We start from the raw sequence: 22,063 nt of genomic DNA, 5'->3' as shown, positions 1-22,063 counted from the left end.
TTATTGATGTTTTACAACTGTTTTGTTTCCCAGCAATTACGTTGATAGAATGAGCTTCCCACAGCGGTTCCTCCTTTCCAGCTTTACTCCCGGATCACCTCAGAGCTACGTGCACCTCACCTCACACCCCCTCGCTGCTGCTGCTGACAAACGGGGACCACGATGACACGGAGGCAGCTCCCACCCCGGCCCACGAGGGCCGGCCGGCTGCTGGACGCCTCCCCGCGGGCGGCTCTCGGAGCGGCCTCGGGTCCGTCCCGCCCGCCGTGCTGCAGAGCGGCCTCCCTCCGCCAGGTGGCGCTGCAAGCACGGCAATCTCCGCAGCCAGCAGAGCCGAGGAGAAGCACTTCGGCCTCCTCCGGCCCCCTCCGCCCCGACCCTTCTCTCCTGAGGGCGGCCAGACGTGTATTTGGAAGTGTTGTTAACTGGAGTCAGCAGTCAGGACCCAAACGCTAGGGAAGCTTGCCATAAAACTGTACGAACCTATCATCAATCAGTGGCATCAATGAATAGCATCAGTCTAGTTAACTGAAGTATAAAAAAAACTGCAATATAAAACTGTTAGGAAGTTCAGGGATATTGGATGAAGGCAATTCTCTCTATTCCCAACATCTGTGAAAACAACCAAAAAGCTACTTATTCACCAGTAGCAACCAGGATGTTTATGACTCAGCTTGAGTGAATATTTTTCCACAAAGAAAAAGAAAACAAACTTCCTTTTTTCTTTCCCCTTTTCCATGTATGACATGCATTTGCATAAGACACTTCTGATTTTAGAGGGGAGGAAGAGACTTTAGCAGAAAGAACATGTAATCGGCAACCAGGCCACTGAAAATTACACTGTGAAGATAGTTTAGTGACAAGTTTTGTTGCTTAAAACCATTTATTAGAAGTCATTTTTGTTTTAGCCAAGACAACCTATTTACCGAAAATACTTCTTTCTCCCCAGACCACAAAGATATGCATCATACCCATTTAAAAGAAAAAGTAATCCCTCTAAACACCTCCTTGTTACTTATAATAAAATTTTCCTCAGCCCAACTTCTTTATTGGCCAGCCCTAGTCAGACACCAGAGTAGCAGCACAGAAGACCTTGTCAGGGAGTTGGTAAAAGAAAACTGTCCCCGTGCCAGAATTGCTTGTTCAGGCAGAATGTGGAAACTGGATAAAAGATATACAAGACCAAGTGTAGCAAATCAGATACATGCTACTGCAAAGCCTTGATTGTGCTATGCCTCAGGATGTCTGGGTGGTACTTGAGGAACATGCTCATGAGCTTATGGTTGGTATCTCACCTAAAGGTTACTTAAACCTCAGCTTGTGTTGGGTGTGTTCATCAGGTTTGACAGGTGAAGGAGTCCAGGACAAAGGACCTGTAGCAGGACAGTCCTATCTGAGGGGTATCTAACTGCATCTGGCCCTCATACCCCAAAGACTAAGTGAAGAAACCCTCCTTGATATTCAGTCTGGAAAAACCAAATTTTAGTCCAGGTGAGAAATCAGGATAAATGCCAAAACAAGCACTTAAAGGATCAGAAACTTCTTCCCTTCACAATGTGTTAAAAGAAAAGGGAAGCTGCACAGATTGAAATAAAAGCTGAAAAAAAAAAAAAAAAACCAACCACAAACATAATTGGAAGTGTTTCTAAAACTGTTAGCAAAGTGAACAGATTTTAATGTTTACTGAGCAACCATGCCCTCAGGGAGCTTTGGATATCTTCAGTTTGATCTTTTTCTCCCTGACTTGTATCAGTGGAAAGATTTTCTACACGTAAATGAAGAGGTGCCTGAAAATGTAATTTTCTCTTTGTATCCATTTCAATATCTTCCTCCTGGATTTTGTCAGTCACTGCCACAGAGATTCAGCAAGGCTGTCTTGTAATCACCACTGGTGTCATCCTGGCAGGAGAAAAAGAAAAAAAAATCAAAAGGTGAGTATGAAAGTCCCCCTGCACAAGCTGACTGCTGCCGTTGTCAGCGGGTAGAATATGCCCCCACAAGAAAGACACTTCGTAAAGAGCAGACCAGACTTCAGCATGGTTACTGCCAGACTAAACCATCAAAAGTGAACAGAGCAATGAAGCCCATAGCTTCTGCCTGAAAAAAAAAAAAACCAAAAAATATCAAGTATTTTATTTGGAATCCTGGTGAGCAATTGATGAGAGCTCCATTCCGCAGATCAGCCGAGATGATCAGCATGAACAAGAGAAACCAAGACTTGTGTTCAGATTTTTCACCCCTGGGTATTTGTGTAGTGTTCACTTCCTTACAGAAAGGGAAAAGGCAGTTAGCCCTGACAAAGGACATTTTTAAGAAAGCCACAAATACAGTCACTTTGGACTAGAGTACTACAGAGTACATCCTGAGAAAAAAAATCTTCTCCCTTTGAATATTTTGTGATAACAGGTGTAAAGCCATTTCTGCTTCTCGGAAGGAATGAGTATTCCATACAGACCCTTGAAAACTGATCATTAATCAACGTGACAGACACTGACAGTGCCAATTAGAAGAAAGGACCTTCATTACAGAATAAGACTTCCCGTGGGGACTGATAAGGATAGGGCTTTTGTGCCATTTGCACTAGGGGAAAGGAATGCCCCAGAGTCCTTATCCAGCAAATGATAAAACCCAGCATTTCAGCCCTAGGGAAGGATCATTTACTAAGACCCAAACCCCAAAAGATACAGTAAGCTTTGACAAAGTTTGGTTTATAAACTTATCTCACCACAACATGGACCAGGTCTTCATGTGGCGGTAAATAAGCTTAAAAAAAATAAAATTACAACTGCTTTGACTTACATCACACTAGCTGAAGGTAGTTAAGGACAGCAGAGAGGCAAAAATGGCACAGCAGCAGGTATAACGAGGAAGACTGGATTAATTTAGATTCATTTAGGAGACAATGAAGTACACATGAAAAGGCTAGAACAGTCTCTCCTCAGGTTTGGCTTTGCCCAAGTTACACACAGTCTGTGTGCTCTGTAGGTAATTGAGATATATATACATATATATCTCAATGAGATAATTTCTAACAGGCCTAATGAAGAACTGTGAACTTAGCAGAAATATTTATACTGAAAAAACAAACATGGAAGCATCCCACAGTGTTGGGCAGGTTAGGAATGCACATAGTGACTAAGAACCATTGTATCAAGATGCTGCTTACCACAATCATGCTGGAGAGAGGTTGTCCTGCAATCCGCTTGAATTCATCCTTGATAAGATTTAAGTCAACTTCATTTCGAGAAACAATCACTCTTATAAGGGTCCCGTCATCGGTGCCAGCCCCCTGGAATAACAGATACATCAGTCTGCAGTGTTAGTAGGCATTCAAGGGATAAGCTCTTTCAAACTGTTCTGGGTCTTCTTCCAGAGTTTTTTTTTTTTCATGTTACAGAAGGTGAGACTGGGCTTGCAGACTCCTAAGCCTGAAAAGATTGATTTCCTTGGTATCTCAAGCTTGAAGTGTACTTTTCTACCCAAGATGTTTGAAGGAATTCTGCTATCATTGCAAAGAAAATCTCTTAAGTTTGTTGGACTTCTCCACAACATCGGCTCTTCTGAATGGCACTGGCAGGAGCCAAGTTGCAGTTGAGTCCAGTATGACCAAAAAAAAAAAAAGTTGTTGTATTAAAAAAGTCTTACCTTTAAAGCATGGTACAGCCTCTCTGCAAAGTACTGACGGATGTTCCTTGTGCATCTCACTAGGCACATAAAAATGGCTCAGTGAGAATCAATGGTAATTGCAGTCCAGAGCAGCAGATTCAACACAATTTCCAGTCATTCAGCCTGTCCCAAGGACGTGAGCTAAGGACCTTTTATTTCCCACTAGAGAGCTTTACAAAGTACATTCATCTAATAATTGTCAACTTCTGCAGGAGGAAAGACAACAAACTTGGACTAAAGAAAGGGAAAAAGGACTCTCTTACCAATAGCCAGCATAGCATCCTCTAGTGAGCCTTTAGTTTCACTCTTGATACTGTCTTCTATGTTTTTACCGGCAAGTTTCTGGTATTCTTCAAACACTGTTTGAAACGGAAAGCACTTTGAATCTCCACCAAACAATTGCTTGTGTGGTGATACGAAAACAGAAATCCCACCAAAGCAGTGACCACATTTGAACCGACTTCAGTAAGCTTTAGTCAAGCCCAGAAATCAGTTACAAAAATGGACGGTAGTGTTGACAGAAGTGCCATCCCCAAAAAAGTAGTAGTTAACTCTGTGTACCCAGAATGACATAATCAGAGGCTTAATTGCTTGCCCTCATTTCAAAATGAGAGTTCAGTCACTTAATATTTGGAAATCTGATCTTTCATCACTGCATTTAACCACTCAAATGAAATAGGCTACAGAAGGACAGACACAACTCTACCATTTGCCTCATTCTTGTCAATGTCACTAGCAACAAAAAAAGAATCAAATTAAGTCTAGAATCGTGGACTTTTAAATTACATCAACAGCTCAGAAAAACTTATTTCAACCACAATGTAAAACACTAAGAAAAAATACACGAACAGAAAACAAGCGCTGATTCCAAGTTATTTAAACCCCCACATAAAGTATCAGTAACGGTGTATGTAAGGGAAACATCAACTGAATTCAAATTCTGCTTTTTTGCTCTGTTTTGATTCCTGGTTTTTAAGCTACCAGAGGAGTAATGCTGTGTAATGCAATGAACATCATACTGAAGTTTGCATGGCATTCAAGGTCATATTCTTAAAACATTAACACTCGGATACATTGGTGAAAGGCAATACTACAGAATAGATGAATGGATACAAACCTTCTCAACTCAGACCTGTTCTCCATATTCAAAAAAATCAGTTGCAACAAATAAATGCACATTTTAAAAAATAACTATTATTGTCTGTCAGTACAGAGGAAATCAGATTCATTTCCTTGATGACTGAGTAGGTCTCAAAGATTGGCTGCATCCAAACCAACTGTTGCAAATCAGTTCTTAAAGGCAAGCACAGTCAGAGACTAGAAGCTACTTCCTTTTTCTCAGAGCTGTTGGGAAATTAAGTTTGAAAACACAAGAGGGAGCTGGCCTCCAGGGACTAGAAGACTGTCTCAGCAGACTTCAGCTTGAGAAAGCTCAGGCATCCTAGTTCATCAACAGATAAATTTATCAATCGAGCTCTAGTAAGTTTAAACACTAATTGAAGTGCTTAGATTCAGCATACATAACAAAATCCAAATCAGAGTCTCGGACTGACTCAGAAGTCCTGAGATGACAAGGTCAATTCTCTTCTGCTTGAGGCACTGGGGAGCTGAGATCTCACTTAGCTGGAACTGGGTTACTATCTTTCCTCCTAGGCAGCCTCTGATGGTCTCAGAAGAATCCAAGGGAGAACTGCAAGAGGTGCCCTGTGGTTCTACAGCACTGTACAGTAACAGGCCTTGTCATTGATAATTTTTCCCCAGAGGGACTCAAGTCCAAGGAATCACGAGAGCATGCACCTGCCTGGTCAGAAAAGGACTCTCTCTCTCCTTGGGCTTATAAAAATATCATCTAGCCAACACTACTGTATCAGGACTCCTATATAAGCAATCTGATTATCAGTGGCACTAAGTCTTCATAAGCTCTCACAGAAGCTGCTGACAGCTTTTGGGCACTGATTAGCCAAGGATTAGTAGACAGATTATAGTGATTATTTCTGACCACTCAAGCTTTGACATCAATAGCTCTGCCTCTTGTTTTTGGCAAGGATTGTTTCCTGTTTTAGAAGCTTGGAAGTGTGGACTGCTTCATACCTTTCAGCAAGTGTGTAGCACTCCTCTTGCACAGAATGGTGATGAACTGTATCTCATCAGTGCCCTTTATCTTCTCCCCAGCAGAAAAGAGAGCCTGTAGTTTAACATACTATCGTTAGTTTTTCTGTACATGCAGCTGGTAAAGGAATAAAGTTTGGTGTAAGATATTGCTTTGGTAACACGGCTTGAAGTAACCTAAAATACTGTATGAACTGGATTCTCCCAGAGTAGCTGCCTGTGTAGACCCTTGGCTGTGTCTTCTAGTGAAGGCAAGCTACTGTTTCCACCCTTCCTGCAGCAAATAGAGCAGCCAACAACGCTATTGAAATTTCTTCCCTACCCTTCAATGTCCCACTCTACAATGCCCGTATGTTTCCACGTGTCAAAAGCAACCAAGCCTGAGACCATTTCTCATCACTCCTCTTAAGAACGGAAAGGCTCAGCAGTTCAGGCAAAGCTGAAGAACCCAAATCTGCTGTTTCTTCAAGAAAATCCCTCCCCCAGATATTATTGCTCCAACTCCATGCTAATCGGGACTCTGTCACCCAAGCACTCAAATTCAAGACAGGTGAGATGCAAGCATATCACTGATCACAGGCATTTGAGAGTACCTCTGCATCCTGGCGAGCCAATGCTGTATCCACATAGAGAGAGGCATTGTCCCTCTCACCCTATGGGAAGAAAACAGATAATTCATGAGAGCAAATAGTTATCTTCCATACAAGGATCACAGAGTAAATTCTAGACAGAGATTATTTTTTCTCAACTATTTTTGCAGAGTACTCAATCATTAATATTTCAGGCAATAAGAGAGCTAATTTCTTGACTAAAAACTTAGAAATATAAAGTAGAGCCAAGAAGTTGCTAAGTTATTCTGCTGCTGGGCAGGAAAATTCATTAAATTCAATAGGGAAAATGCATCCAAATATGCTCTCAGCACTGAAGAGCAGACTCTGGAATAGTGATGAATCATAAGGAGTACTGTTTTTCTGTAGTTTTTTTTTTTTTTTTTTTTTTTAAGTATAAATATCTGAAGTCCCTGTAAAACATAGTGACTTTATGCATACGTAAAAGTGAGGTGCTTCCCTGCAGCAGAGCTGACTGTTCCCAGTTCTTAGCCCTTGCTGCTAAGGGAGAGTTCCCTGACTCAGTCATGTTGAAGTTGAAAACACAGAGAACCAGTTCAAGTGACATGTTTGTCCCCGTAGTTCGTGATGGTCATGACTGCATTGTCCATCGTATTGCATGTCTTCTCCAAGAAGGCAGAGAAAAGTGTGAACATTTTTTCTAACATCACCTGAAGAAGGCAAACTAGAATCTGTTTGAAGTAGCCACTTGTTTCCGATGCTATGTCTTGTTCCAGATCAGAACCGTATTCTACACAAGGAAAAGAAAAAGACAATGGTAGTATTTATTTGAGTGTTATGTAAGTACATACAACAGCCTGACAATAGTCAATAAAGTCACTGGTGGAAAATGCGTGCTGAGATCAGCATACACCCTCAGCAATACCCAGACAGGCATTCCTAGCAGAGTATGCCACTAGCTCCAGTGACAAAGGCATAAACCCATAGCTGATGTTAGAAACGTACTTTAAGAGTTACAAACATGTATTTAATAGATTTCCACCTACAGCCCATCTAAGGGAGAGAAAAAAAAAAAACAAAAAAAAAGAGGATAGCTGTAGATTTATTTGCATCCTGACAACATTGGGCTTGGGCCCACAGACAAAATTTGTGATTTGCTGGCCTTTTCCTCTGACTGGAAGAAAGGGATTTTCAGATTCACACAGCATAGCCATGTTCTGTTAGGCAATCTGAAGGCAGAGTCAGGTTGTACCTTCTTGCTCTTAAAATCCCATTTTCCTGTTGACAGTGCTGGTAACACCCCTGCTGCTGTGCAATCAGGCAGCACGTTGCTCTGACCACATAAATCAGAGCCCCAAGCACTTTACCTTCTTTGTATGCTTTGATTATCTCTTTGATCTGCGCCTTTGTTCGTGATGCCAGGATCTCTATGATAACATCTTCACTCGTTCCCAAACCCTTTAGTGGAAAATACAGTGGAGAAAAACAGAGAGAAAGATGGTCAAGTGAGGAGTCTGATGGCAGCAAAATGTCAGGCTGTGTGCTGAGCTGTTAGAAACTGTCAGGATGAAAGATGGAGACACAAAGCATATTTGGCTTGGATGTGGAACCATTTACTGAGGCGCTCAATTTGTGAAGGATGATTTCATGTAACCCTGTACTTCCATAGTGAGTTTACGGACCTGGATCTTTGATGGTGAACCATACTAGAGAGATGTGGGGATACCAATGCTTGTCTACTCAGTCCATCCCTATACCATAAAAAGATACCGTGCCAATTGGTAGGATCCCAAGAAATCCCATTTTCTTTGAAGAAACCAATTTATTTGATTCCTTAAAGGTTTCTCTCCTCAGGTGGGGTATCATGGCAGTAGCTTAGGCCCAAGGTCATTGAATCTGTACACAAGAGTCACACTGCATAAAACAGTGAAGAGATGTTCAGCTGGAAACTCATCTATGGATATTCATCTGTTGCCAAAGGAGAATTTGGTTCTTCTGTTGTCTTCCCCAGGCTCTGAGACATATACGCTCAGAAACTCACATACATCCCTAAATAGTTCAGCAGCATTTTGAATATACATTGATAGTACAACAAAGTATTTCTCAAAGGGTCCTGTTAATAACAAACTTAATCACCTACCAGTCTACTTACTATCATTTGCATTAATAAGCACAGTTACAGGAAATTAATACTAGATCTATGGTACCAAAGTAGCAGAATGCAACTGGCTTACCTTCATCGCATCATACAGCTCCTTGGCTTCATATTTGTATGGAGGGTACATGAGAGCTACAATGAGCCGCTCGAAGTTGCCGCTCAGTTCAGACCTCAGGCTATCAATCAGATCCTGTTGAACATGCATGAGTTACATAAAGAGCCTCAAAAGATCTCTACTGCCTAGTGCTGTTTCCATCCCCATGACCTATGTTTGTGAAGCTGAATGACATCAGTGTTGATAGTTTTTTTGAGAAAAGGGTGGAAAAGAGACCTAACTATGAAATAGATTTTGTCTGGGTCTGTCCACGTTCCTTGTTGCTCCAGTGCTCAAGCTTCTCCCAGATACAATTAATTCAGCATCAGAATAGGAAGGATAAATAACTTCCTCTAATCTGTTTTAGACAGGGAGCAGAACAAGGCAACTGAAGGTCTTGAACTGAGCAGGGGACATAGACAATAATGAAAGCCTGCACATGCACCCCAGACTTCTGCGGAATCTAGTATGCAGTCTGTTTAAGGACAGGCTTCAAACCTTCCTGCCATTATAAAATAAGTATTTAGGGTATGACTCATTCTGTCTTAGTGAGTACATGGGATGCAACCATTCTATTCATTGTCCTGTACTCAGCCCCATACATGTTTGCTTCCTTCTCTTAGATCACTGAAAGGCAGTTCATTTTCCATCAAGGTAACTGGAGATTCCCATTTCTATACTGACCCCAGAGCCTATATTGTTCTTTTCCAAAACATTCCCTTCCCACACTCCTTTAGATACAACTCTTACACATCTGGTTCTGCAGTGGGAAGAGTTTGCAGCACAAAAACTTTCCCCCCAGAAATATTTTATCAAAGACAGAAAGACAGCCACATAAAAACAGGAGTGTCAATAACTGCAGAATGTTTTCATTTTTAGAACTTCCAAATAAATGTGATGAAATAAGTATTTAAATTGAGCTTCCTTCATCATTTAAAAGAACCCCAAACCAACTCAATATTCTACTCAAAAGGCAATTTAGAAAAGTATAAATTTTTGTTATGAGTTCAAAAAAATAAGAATTTACAGTTTAAGTCAAAACAGTTTTTTTTTTTCAAAGAATATTTTGGTCAAAATACCTTTTACAAGAAAATTACAATCTTTGTGGGGAAACCGCTTTATCCCACCAAAAATAAATTTCACTTATTCACCTCATGCCTTATAATTAAACATTAACCTATTTGAAAAAGATCTGCATGTTGTTTACACCATGCCATCAGGATGAACTGTACACCCATTTACTACAACCCACACATAATGAAACAGTGACTGAATATGGCTTTGTTTTGGAAGCACCTTTCCAAATTGTGCTTTGAAGGATTTGGCAATCTCTTGCCGCTGCTTGTTGCTTCTCTTGGTCAGGACTTCAATTATAGCTTGTTCATCGGTCCCTATGGAGAGCAAAAATAAGCCATAAACACAGTGCACAGAATAATAATAATCTCAATTCAGGTAATCACAGAGCCTTCCTTTGTTTATTGCCTTTGTGATGTAGAATTTCAAATGTGTCTTGTAGAATTTTTTTATTAATTTTGAATTTTCCACATAAAATGTGTCATCTATCTGCAATTCTCTTAAGGAATGGCATTCATCTGAGAAATCAGAAGCACAACATCGAATCTGCACACATGGCTGGAGTCAACTCACCAAGCCCTTTCATGGCCTTGTAGAGAGTCTGAGCATCAGGTGCAGGGTCAAAGTTTGTATATGCCCCTATCACAGGCTTGCCCTCCTCTTCGCTCTGAAAAATAAGAAAAATACTGCACTTTTTGTTACTGCTTTTCAGCACCTGAAGAGAAGGTATTTTGGATGGTACACTCAAGTTTCTTGCCTACGCTTGCCTGTATCAGTCTGTGGTGCCTGGCAGGAAAAATGAGGTCAAGCACTGTTGCAACCATCATTAGGTACATATTAGTCTGGTAGAAAAGCAGAGTATCCAGGACTTACCTATTCAAGCCTTTTTATACTGCTTCAGAGCATGCATGCTCTCGATCATGCTGCTATTAGGAGCTGTGTTTTCCAGTGCTTTGGTATAGGATGGTTTTATGCATAGCCTTTTGGGCTTTGTGGAATAAGGATGCTCTCAGAAACCATTTTTCTAGGCAGCAGCTTTTTTCTGCATCTCCTTCACTCAAATACTACTGGTTTTACATAAGAAAGCCCCTCTGCTGGAAGGACTTGGATCAAGAGGCTGCTTTGAAGGAACAGATCCAATCAGAGAAGTGCAGTTATAACATTCTCTTCCCCAAGCTGAGAACCAACTACATAGGACCCTCCAGACAGAACCCTAAGCTACTTCCAGCACCAGAGTAACAGGGCAGAAAGATACACTGAGGCTTATTCCAGAAAGTAGTGGGGCCATAAACCAGAACTCAGGATTAAGAGCTTCACTTAAACTAAAGCCATTAATCAAGGGAATTAGCTTGAATATATTGACACCTCAACCAGCAATGTCCTATCAACAGGGAAGTATGTGAATGGTTAGTCATGAGAAGTCATCACCACTTTACTCCAACAATGGGCACAGTTGTCTCTTCCTTAGCAGTGGAAGCTGCCCAGGAAACTGCAGTGTTCTCATAAATGGACTTGTACTGATACGATTAATATTGAACTAATTATATCAGGATGACTTGATGGATTTTCCTATGGGGACAGTCTTGCAGACAGGTAAAAAGCACCTTCAGAACAGAGCTTACAGACCAGAAGTAACTGCTAAGGCTGTCCCATCTTACTTGCATAACACTGACCTCCAAGTGCAACCTAGCAACCACCTGCTCTGCTGCAAATCCATTCTGCTCCTGTTCCCTATGTGACAGAAAGCTTTTTCTTTCTCCTCCTAGAGTCCTTCCAGGATGTTCAAGTCTTCCCCAGAGAGACATCCTCTCAAGAGCTGATCTTGAAGCAGTCCTTGCCAGGTAGAAAACCTTGTGGAAATTCCTCTCACAACCTGCATTCTTGGTTGTGGTTTTTTTTTTTTTTTAAGAGCCTGGAAGATTACTGGCAGATGCTCCTAAGCCAACAAATACCAAGTATACTCTCATGCCATAAAGGCATAGCCACTCTGCACTGCAAAGACGCTCAGGATGGCTCCTGGCAAGCCAACTCAGGTGCATACTCTGCTTGTATGTATAGCCGGTAGGTGTTTTCATGATGAGCTTTGCTGAATATCTTGCTCTTTGAGTGAAGTAATATCTGAAAGAACCCTTCAGTTTGCTGTAGTTTGCTTTTCAGCCAGCCCAGGGTCAGCCTCCTGTGCCACCACACCCTACTCCTGGCAGAGAGAGCCGCTGAGGAAGAGACAGCATCAACAGGAAACTTCTAACGAGATGCAGCTCTGAGTCCCACTGGTTACTGAGCAGCAAGTTTAAGGCCGTAGTGAAGCTGTAACTGCAGAAAGAGCCATCCCCAAACGTTAATCATAAGTTCAGAACAGGAGAGTTGACTGAGTTGGCAAGACCAGTGCAAGTGCTCCTTTTCTGTTTCCCTGTGAAATCAGCCAGTACCAGTAGATCTCCCTGGAAAGCAGGTTATGCTCATCTGTCTGATTTTACTCTGAAAAAGCTGCACAGTCCTCTCTAGCTGCACTCAAAGGCCCATGTCAAAAATGCTCTGGATCTGCGCCTGGTGACTCAGGGTGAGAGGCAGTGCAAAGCTCAACTTTCATTTGGAGGCAGTGGAAACAAATCAACAATGGTCCTTTTTTGGTATTAATTCTAAGGAACGTTACAGCCCATGCTGGCTCAAGTAGCTTACTCATAACTCACTCATAGGCTGATTCTCTGTGTTCCAGCACAGGTACAATCACAATTGGTTTCCAGAGAAACCCTGTTCAGTTTGGTCTTGTTTTCCAGAAGGATTGATGTTATAATTATCTAACTGAAACTACTCAAAGCATTTGTGCCTGTCATAGATGAATAATTGGCACAAAAGCAATGTAGTACATGTACTTTACAGCTGATGCTTTGAAAAGCTTTTCACCTATAAATGAAGAGTAGGGGAAATAAAACTTTTCCTGTCAAAATATTTTTGAACCATAGGAGCAGTTTATCAAAAACCCAAAATGTGGCTGACAGGTGGGATTACTGTTTTTCAGCTGAAAACTTCTGAGTTTCCCATTTTTCATTACTTGTTTTTGAATTGCATTTTTTATGAAGGATTTTAAAAACCGTAACAGTTTCTATCACCCTTCCATTGCCATCTCCTCTTCTCCTCGTATCTCCACCTACACCACCACAGATAAGAGACTTCCAGAGCTCTCAACAGCTCTCCTCTTTTTCTCACTATGTATTCAAATGATTTCCAGACTGGGGGAGGAGGGGGGGGACACAAGTTAGCAGAAAAGGAAAAACTGAAGGAAGAGAGCTTCTCCAAGCTTAAAAAAAAATAATCCGTTTTACTAAACTAACTTCCAAAAGGAAATAGGGAGGCAGAGGTATGTCAGCAGGAAGGAAGACTACAGTTTTAATGTTAAAAGACAAAAACAATAAACCAATCCCTAAAAACTCCAACACCCGAGGAGGGAGAGCTTTCTGTCTGAAGCTGTGGGAAGCAGGTTGGAATGAGCTTAGTGTTCCATGCTCTCAAGGCTTTTTTCTCCCCCTCCAGCTCCCACACTTCTCAACGGCAAAAATATAAGAATCTGAAAAATGGTCACATCCATGTGAAGTGGTTTCTCCTCTGAAGGAGGGCTCCCCAACACTCCCTGGACCAGGGCTCCTGCCAGCCTCACCAGCAAAGGTCTCTTGGAGGCCACCAGCATCAGGACTGCAATGCGCCAGGGTGGGGGGAGAGGAGCACACCATAGTCCTGTGTACAGGCTGCACCCCATCACATGTCGCTCTCCAGCAGCTCTGTTCCAGGCCTTGTCTCTAGATATCTGGAGTTAACTTCCAGGGGAAACCCAGCCTTCTACAGAAGCTAATGTGAAAGCTGCCTTAATGGCCACAGAGCTGGCATTTCAACCTAGGACTGCCTCCTGGCTTGAGCTGTGCAGGACACTGCCTCAGGGCACCCATGAGCATCCCCCACCCCACCACACACCTCCCAAAGCCACGAGAGTTTGGAAAAGAACAAACATGGTTATTTCTGGCTCCTGGCAGACCAACAGATTGTCCAAGTCCACACCATTGCACCAACATTCAAAACCCACCAAAGACAGATGCGGCAGCTTGGCAGATGACATCTCTCTCCATGACCACAGCCTACCAGCGCAACTGGGGACAGGCCAGTGCCCTGAACTGACTGCAGAAGTAAAGAAGAAGACAAGGAGCTCACAGCTTTCAAATTTAACGCAGACCTCAGCTGTGCTGATCCCCAGTGCCATATTCCCATAATACAAAGGTACACAGCCAAAACCCCGCACCACTCAGTTCAAGGGCAGGGAGAGCCTGGTCTTCTTAAAGGCAGCAAGTTAACAGCTTCCTTAATCATGGTTTTGGAAGTGCTGAAAACTATTTTATAATCAGAAAACCAATAAACAGGTTTGGATAGATATTCAAAGGGAAACACTTCATGCCCACACAGTGCCTGGTGCAGATGATAAGTTACCTTATTATGGTGCCAAAGAAACCAAGGTGTCTTACTTCAGTACTTCCTTTACTTACCCAGGCTTTCCACCATGCCATCGTGATCTCAGCTGTGATATCTGTGCCTGTTAATGAAGGAAACCACACACATCACACCTTGTGGTTAGGGAGACTGAGATTTGAAAAGGGGTGGAGAAGGGGAATAAAGAGAAGTTCTTTTCAATAGACTTACCACAAGAAAGTTAGAATAACTGTGCTCCTCAGGAGGCTTATTCCCTCTGGAAGCTGCAGAATATAACTGGCCTCTGTGCCTGAAACTGGCAGGTATAACCTGTCCCTATCTACAAATTCCACAGGGTAACGCCCGCAGACATGGCTCAACCTGTTTTGCACATATGATCTCACAGGGAGAGATCATGTTGCCTAATAAACCAGGCTTCCCCTGTGAGGAGCCCTGTGTTCAACCTCAGCTGACTAAAGCTCATTGTAATACTTCCACCGCTTCCCCCTCCACACCCTTCCCTGCCAACACTTTTAGCCTCTGGCACTGACACAACATACAAATTACAGCCAGGTAATTTCTCAGCATTAAACTCCACTGAGAGCCAGCAGGTTCTACTGCAATGGAATAAGCCACTCTCGCATTATTCTGGACTCTATTTCTACCAACCTGGAAACAGCAAACCAGGACTCTCAAAACTTAAACCTTCTCCTTTTTACTTTCTTCAAAAAAGTCTATAAAAAAAATAACAAACAACAGCAAAAAACAAACACCCAAACGTATCCTACAACTTGCAGTAAAGCTCAGTTAAATAACAGACTGTACATTGACTTGAGAGGTCCCTCCCTGTCGCACACTTGGACTCGCGAAGCATGAGTCGGAAGACATCTCTGGGCTAACACAGGACCAGCACGTTTAAGGCTAACTGCTTTCAGCAGCCTCAGCCCCAGCAAGCTTACAAGGCTTGCACCAGCTGCTATTACATGTTAAGGCTTAGGGGAATTTGAATATATTTTTTTTCCTTTTTGTGTTTGTGTTCTCAATACTTTAATATGGAGAAGTGTTTCTGTGAAATGAGCTGAAATATCTATGGCTGTAGCAATATCTTCCTGTCTAGACTTTTGTCAGAACCCACCGTGCCAGAATTTATTTATTTGTTTCTAAATGGAAAGCTGCCGTGATAGCCATATTCTCACCAGCTATATCTTAACCCTTGCTACAGAGGAACTCGGTCCCCTTTTACATGTACAGGCCCACTTGGGACCCTGGGTAAACACCAAACTGTGGCCCTCTCTTCCTTCCTCCCCACACTGTTATTTCATTTAACCCATCTGGGTCACCTTTGGCCTGGGAAGCTGCAGTGGTTGTTCCCATTGGAATGAGCTCTGGCAGCTACTTCCTGCTCAAATCCAGCCATCGTATGAAGAGGGCAAACTGTGGAGAAAGCTTTGCCCTTGGCATTGGAAGTATGCAACCAGGATCTGTATGGGCTAGGTTTAAGAGGCAGGGTCATCAACAGTGTACAGCAAGGAGGGCTCACAAGTGCTCCATTTTCCCTCTTTCTGGGGGAGGGTTGTGAGAGCAGGGCGGATTTGCTTTTGCTGGATCCTGAGGCTGTGCCTGGCTCCTTGTACAAGCCTTTTCCCTGTGTTGGGATTTAATTAGGTCAGCCTGCCACAGAGGTCAGCTTCCTTGAGGACTCCAAGGAGAAAGAAACCTGTCTAGACAGAAAAATCAGAATTAGAGCAAAGAGCTGTAGTCACAGAGGGACTGGAGACCAAACCAGACAGAAAATGGGAGAAACTCCAAGCAGACATTTTTGCCAGCACAAACTAAATAAAGCTGCAAAGGGACAGTGAGGGAACTTTAACAGGAGAATTAGAATTTAGTTCAGAGAAACAATTGCCAGACATCAAGAAATCAATATGGATGGGCAAGGTAAGGTCTGGAGAATCTGAACCCCAAGGAATCCCTCTTCAAGCACTGTTCTAAACAGATTGTTTAAAACAGCTCAGATCATCAGACCCATCTTCACTATGTATCATGGCTCTCCCTTAACATGGATGCTCTGCTAAGCTTGTTTGTGGTTCCAGCACTTTGCTGTTACGTATCAAAGGGACACACGTTGAAGCAGCAGAAGAGCCTCACATAGTACATTGATTAACCTTAGGAAAGAAACATGAGAGAGAGTTGGAAGACAATATAGAGGTTCTTCCAAGCCTCACCGTCTCACACATGCACACAAGTCATTTCTGCATCCCAGGTAAAGCGAGCCCCAAATCCACTAACAAGACAGTCAGTAGGAACTCTGCCCAACAGCACATTAAGGTGTTAATGTGACTCAGCGATTCTGTTTGCTTGCACTGTGGAGTACTGTGGTATCCCCACAGAATAATCTCACCAATATCTGCAAGAGGGTTAACTGAACAGTGAGTCAATCACGTTGTGGGCATAGACATCCCTACAGTGTCTCCACAAACCTCAGCCCCAAACACATCCTTTCGGAGAGTCCCTTTTCCTGCCGGTGTGCCTGCCTGAGTCAGATGCCAGCCAACAAGAGTGGTCCGAAACCTTCCACGGAAGCACATGCACCATTAGTGGGTTTGGTTTGTGTGTGTTTAGGCCATTTGGCCCAAACCAATTTTCAACTAGACGTAACAAAGAAGCTGCTGCATACTTGGCTTCTCTTGACTTTGCCCTTGGGACTTTCCATGCTTAGATTAGGGACATGGGGGCTGCCTCTGCTATATGCTCAACCAGCGTAAGGAGAGCTGTAAGAAAGTGTAAGCAGGATTTTGCTCAATCTTGTTCAAAACAAAAAAAGATATAAAGCAAAAAAAATGCAAGTGTTGAGAGCCTTCTAAAGGCACATTACTGGCATTACTTCAAGAAGCCTTTACCACCCATTAAGCTTTGACTGCTCATTTTAAGCCAGAAAGAGAATTTTAAAGGATGCACTAGTTTAGATGGAGGATAGCTAAAAACTTCTCAAATGCAGAGGCTGCCCCCTACTTCCCTCTCCCATTGGTATGTTAGCAAAGTCTGGCCTCTTGCCCGGGAAGTTTCAGGCCAGGAACTGACTGCACTGGAACACCAGAGCTTATGCAAAACAAAACTCTTCAGCAGTTTTACTTACCCCACAGCTTTTGACTGCTATAGGAGCATTTTACCAGCAAGAGGAGAACAAGAATTTGGGGTATTTTCACCTCAAAGTTTGTATTTTATTTTTAAGTCAGGAGTTTAATCATCATGGAAACAACAGACCAAACACACAGAAATATTTGATACAAACCAATAATCTGACAAATAATGAAATATGACTACCTGAATTTGAGGAAATTAAAGCACACCTCTCAGGCCAAACAGGAGAGAAGTATTCTGTTGCAAAGAAAGAAGATTAATTCTCTCCAATCCAATCTGTAAGTAACACTGCATAGAACCACAGCTCTTATGAGGATCCACTTCAGAAAACTACAGCTTTTTCTTTTATACCATACTAAACTCTTACTGTCTCACCCAGAGCTGCGCTTTCCAGGACAAGCCTTTACCTCCTTGCTTACCAGGCTTTTGGCTCTGACCCATTACTGACAACATTCTGCCCTACCTTCCCCCAGCCTACAGCTGTCTCTTGCTCCGGCAGCTGCTGTGTTTGCAGACAGCTTACACCCCCTCACTGCACAAACTGCACCACTCTTATCCTGCAGACTTTAAGCTAATACGCAAACAACCCCACAATACAAGCACTACCTTCTATTTCTTCCTCTCCTCTCCCATATTCCTATGCACATAGATACCAGTAGCTGACTCGCATCAGAGTTTTTAAGAGCAAATGCTCTAACACCAACAAATCAGCTCACCATCACCTGAAATCAGATCATTATATGGCAAGGCTGTATTAAATATACCAGCAGGCTAAGCCAGACAAAATTGATTGTCTCTTTATGGAAGAGGTGAGAGCTGGGGAAAATCAGCAGATGAAGGCAGTAGTTTTTACATGGAGAGAGTATCTGCAATGCAAAAATAAAATCACTGAAGCCTAAAAAAATTGTACTTGCATACCTGGCAGCTCACTGCTCGCCCTGCCCTTTCCTCTTGTGCCTTTGAACCATCTTTCAAAGTGAAAATGATCCCAAAATAGAATTATTTCCATTTGAAAATCACTAGCTCAGCTCATTTTCCAAGTTTCCTTTATTACCGCAAGCAGCTTTGTGCCAAGTACCATAAGAGAAAATCTGTGCAAATATGTTTTGAGGGATGTTCAAGCAGCAACAGGGTGAAATATCAGGGCCTGATACCCCTTAGCAGCTCCATAGCTCGGGAGATGAGCCCTGAGGTCAGCGGGGACGGCTGGTGTCACTGGGCAACACAGTGTGGTGCAGATGCTTGCACAGGGTGTGCTGGCTTCACCTGTGCTGCACAGGGCCCCTCGGCTGTGGGTGGGACGGGGTGAGGCACAGACACAAACAGCAGAGCACGTCCCCTTGGCTCAGTTCTGACTCCGGCTGAACATTTCTCTGCTCATTCCTTTCTTGCGCTAGTGCTGGCGCCAAGGAATTCTTCCCAGTCGCCCTAACAACCGCTCCCCACACAAAGCAGGCAACTGCTGCTCTTGTTTAACCCCAAAGGCCGACAAAGCACCCTCAGAGTCAAAGCAAGCAATGGCAGCTTACTGGGGTCTGTTGAGAACATGACAGATGCCAGCAGTTCAAATGCCAGCAGCGGGTGTGAGGCAGTGTTCAGGGAGCCTTTGGATGCCTGTGCATGAAATATTTTGTGCGTGTCCCCAGCCACATCTTTGGACATTATTTGTTGTTTAGCCCATGTCGGAACAAGTACAGGTGTCCATGCACAATTAAAGACAGTCCTTCTGCTTGTATTGTCCCTGCAGTGGAGAAGGATGTACACTGAGCAGCCTGAGGGTGACTGCCTGATGCTATTCTGTAGGCCCTGCTGACTTGCTTCAGAGCCAAAGAGCAATCCCTGGTTTAAAGAGCTCAGATTATAGGGCACTGTGTTTCCATGGCATCGGCTTCAAAAGAAACGGGCACTGACTGATACACTAGAAAGACATTTTCCATCAGTTGCAGTTGTTTCTCTGTGAGCCTCTGTCTCCTGTAAAGCCAGTAGAAGCTCTTCCAGTGTGTGCCAACCCGGACCCATGGCCCCTTGGTTACTTTGGTCCCCCTCCCACTGTAGCAGAACTGTGGTGAAACCACTGCAGTCAGCATGGCCAAGTTGCACAGGTGACACTGTCACTGGTACCCAGATCTCTGTCTGTGTGCATTCCAGTATCTTCGTGGAAGTAGCAAAGGCATTTGTGTCTCAAAATCTTGACAAAGGGGAAGCAAGGAAACAGAAAATATTGCTTTCCTCTCTCTTTCTTGTGCTCATGGGCAGGATCAAGGCTTTTGATAAAAAGCGACTCCCTGTGCTAACGTGTCACTCAAGGTATAGGAAGGTTGCTGAACCAAATCTCAGTGTGGACACTTGCCCATCCTCCCCCTCACCAAGACACCAATTTCTGGGACCCTCTGAAGAATGCACAACAACTGGAAATGTTTTCAGCTGAGGATTGTTTGTTTTTGCATTTTATTGTGTGCTTACACAAAGGCTGTTGCTTTCTAAGGGAAAGCCAACATATTGCACAAATTTTGTTTGTTGTAACAAGAACCAAAAACAGGGCAAATAAGTTTATAATAGAGAAGATTTTTGTTTCAAGGGCGCTAAAAATAACAATGGAGCTGCTAAAACAGCCAGTTCTCCTTAAGCTGAGGGCCGTGATCTAGCTGTGCCAGCTGAACAACTTCCAAATGTTCTATTGTTTCTTTGCAGATCTCTGCCAGATACAGGTGGGACATCCTTAGTGTGGAGCGGGGAGAATAAGACCAGCCCCTCTGTAATACTGAGGTGATTGGAGGCTGTGGGGGCAACCCAGAGTGGATGTGCTTGGGGTCATGGAGAGATCAAGAAATCAAGACAAGTTCATGTTCAACAGAGTTCAGCATAGGGCCACAAAGATGATAGAGGGCCTGGAGCACCTCTCGTGAGGAAAGGGTGAGCAACTTCAGTCTGTTCAGCCTTGAGAAAAGAAGACTCATCTGATCAATGTTTATAAATATCTAAGGTGCGGGAGGCGAAGGGATGAGGCCAGACTTTTTTCAGCGGTGCGTGGCAATAGGACAAGGGGAAATGGCCACAGACTGAAGTATATGAAGTTCTGGACAAATGTGCATAAAAACTTCTTCATGGTAAGGGTGACGGAGCACTGGAACAGGCTGCCCAGAGAGGTTGTGGAGTCTCCTTCTCTGGAGACATTCAAGACCCACCTGGACAGCTACCTGTGCAACATGGTCTAGGGAGCCTGCTTTGGCAGGGGGGTTGGACTCGATGATCTCTAGAGGTCCCTTCCAGCCCCTACAATTCTGTGATTCTGTGATTCACCTGAGACGCACAGCACCACAGCATCTCTGTTGTGGCATGGTGAGAAGTATCCATTTGTGCCTCAACAGACTACTTTGTGCCCAAACTGTGAGCTATTTTCAGCACCAATTTTTGCCACAAAGGTGATAAATGAGGGCTGGATATTTCAGACATGGAATTGTCATCAGCTCATAGACCAGCTCAGTTAGATGCAAGGACAGAACTAGACTGATAGTGCTCTTCCGCCTGAAGGATTTTACTCAGCGCATGCTTCAGGGTTGATTTGCATCTCTTTGACTGATAAAGCAACCAGGTCACAGAACACCAGTGAATGTGCCTGTATGAAAAGTGTAGTGCAGAAAACACAGCACAGTCTCATGTGCTGCTGCATTACCAATCCAGCTCTGTGTGGAGGCTGCAAAAGACAAAAGTGTGGCTGAGAAAGGAGCACTGAGGAAGGCAAAGAAAAGGGCCAGGTAAGAGAGACTAAACATGGCAAGGGCTCAGGAAGGGGCTGAGGAGAGATCAGTTGTGGCACAGATCTGTGAGTGCTGGAGGGAGGAAATGAGGCAGCCCCAAGATTTGCGACAAGTTATCTCCATGTCTCAGCCTGCAGTGGAAACAGCACTGGGCAGTGGCATTACCAGGCAGCAGTCACCTAGCTGCAGTCCTACTGCGGAATGCCCTAGAGATGCTGAACCATTCCAGGTCCCAGAACTGAACCTCAGTGGAGCTCTTTGCCATCAGACCACTTTTATTGCAAAGATCTGGTTTGGTGAAAGCTGCATAAAAGTAGATGATATTGGCTCTTAGGCTTAGACTGTCATCTTCTTCATCGCTGGGCACTAGGGAAAGCACTGCACTGCTGCAGAAACTGTGAGATGTCTAGAGAATCGCTTTGGACAGATCAGCCATGTACAGCTCTGCTCATATCTTACAGAATGTCAGCAGAAGGCTTGAGCAATTCCTATACAGGCAACAAGAATCCTGCATTGCATCACAGGTCAATGGTAACCAGGAAACAAATCAAAATTATTATCCCATGAGACCTTTACAACTCTCATTTGAGTATGTTGTCTCTCTCATGCTGTGTGCGTGACCCAACCTACCAGGGTGCACATGTCCTTCCAGCAGCAGGTTGCTCCCTGCTTCATGCCCGCTCATGGCAGCCAGGATGTCTCAGGGCACCCGGTGGCAGTCGAGGGTGAGGAGGATCAGAGAATGACGAGGCCACCAGTTTTACAGCCTGGAAATTGCTCCATGGCAGGTCAGGTGCAAAGTGAGCACCTTCATTTTGTGGGTGGTGCAGGAAGCTGTTGCAGGAGCTGCTGGTTTAACCAGGACTCCCACAGGAAAACCAGTTTAATGCACATTTTTTTCTTTAAAAGCCATAGTCTGAGGATGCCCAGGAAGGCCCCTCAGTGTGGATGTGGGCTGTCATGCCCTTCCCTCCAGCAGCAGCCTGGCCAGGGCATACCTCCCCCAGCACTGCCAGGGGCTGTGGCCCAACAGCTGGCCTAC

At 43.7% G+C, this 22,063-nt stretch overlaps 1 protein-coding gene across 1 annotated transcript; it reads right to left on the bottom strand.

Moving 5' to 3' along the window:
• LOC110400129 (annexin A8-like) lies at positions 865-14,525 on the bottom strand. The gene is made up of 13 exons (XM_021399793.1): positions 14,354-14,525; positions 14,200-14,246; positions 10,244-10,337; positions 9,893-9,987; positions 8,579-8,692; positions 7,712-7,802; positions 7,055-7,134; positions 6,369-6,428; positions 5,758-5,851; positions 3,930-4,025; positions 3,646-3,704; positions 3,167-3,289; positions 865-1,899 (listed from the first exon to the last, which is right to left on the bottom strand). The coding sequence occupies exons 2-13, from the start codon at positions 14,218-14,220 to the stop codon at positions 1,843-1,845; spliced, it is 984 nt and encodes a 327-aa protein (XP_021255468.1). The 5' UTR covers positions 14,221-14,246; positions 14,354-14,525; the 3' UTR covers positions 865-1,842.

This window comes from Numida meleagris, chromosome 5 (assembly GCF_002078875.1).
Source record: "Numida meleagris isolate 19003 breed g44 Domestic line chromosome 5, NumMel1.0, whole genome shotgun sequence".
Lineage (NCBI taxonomy): Eukaryota > Metazoa > Chordata > Aves > Galliformes > Numididae > Numida > Numida meleagris.
Note: the sequence above shows the minus strand (reverse complement) of the source record. Positions and strands in the feature narration are given on the sequence as shown.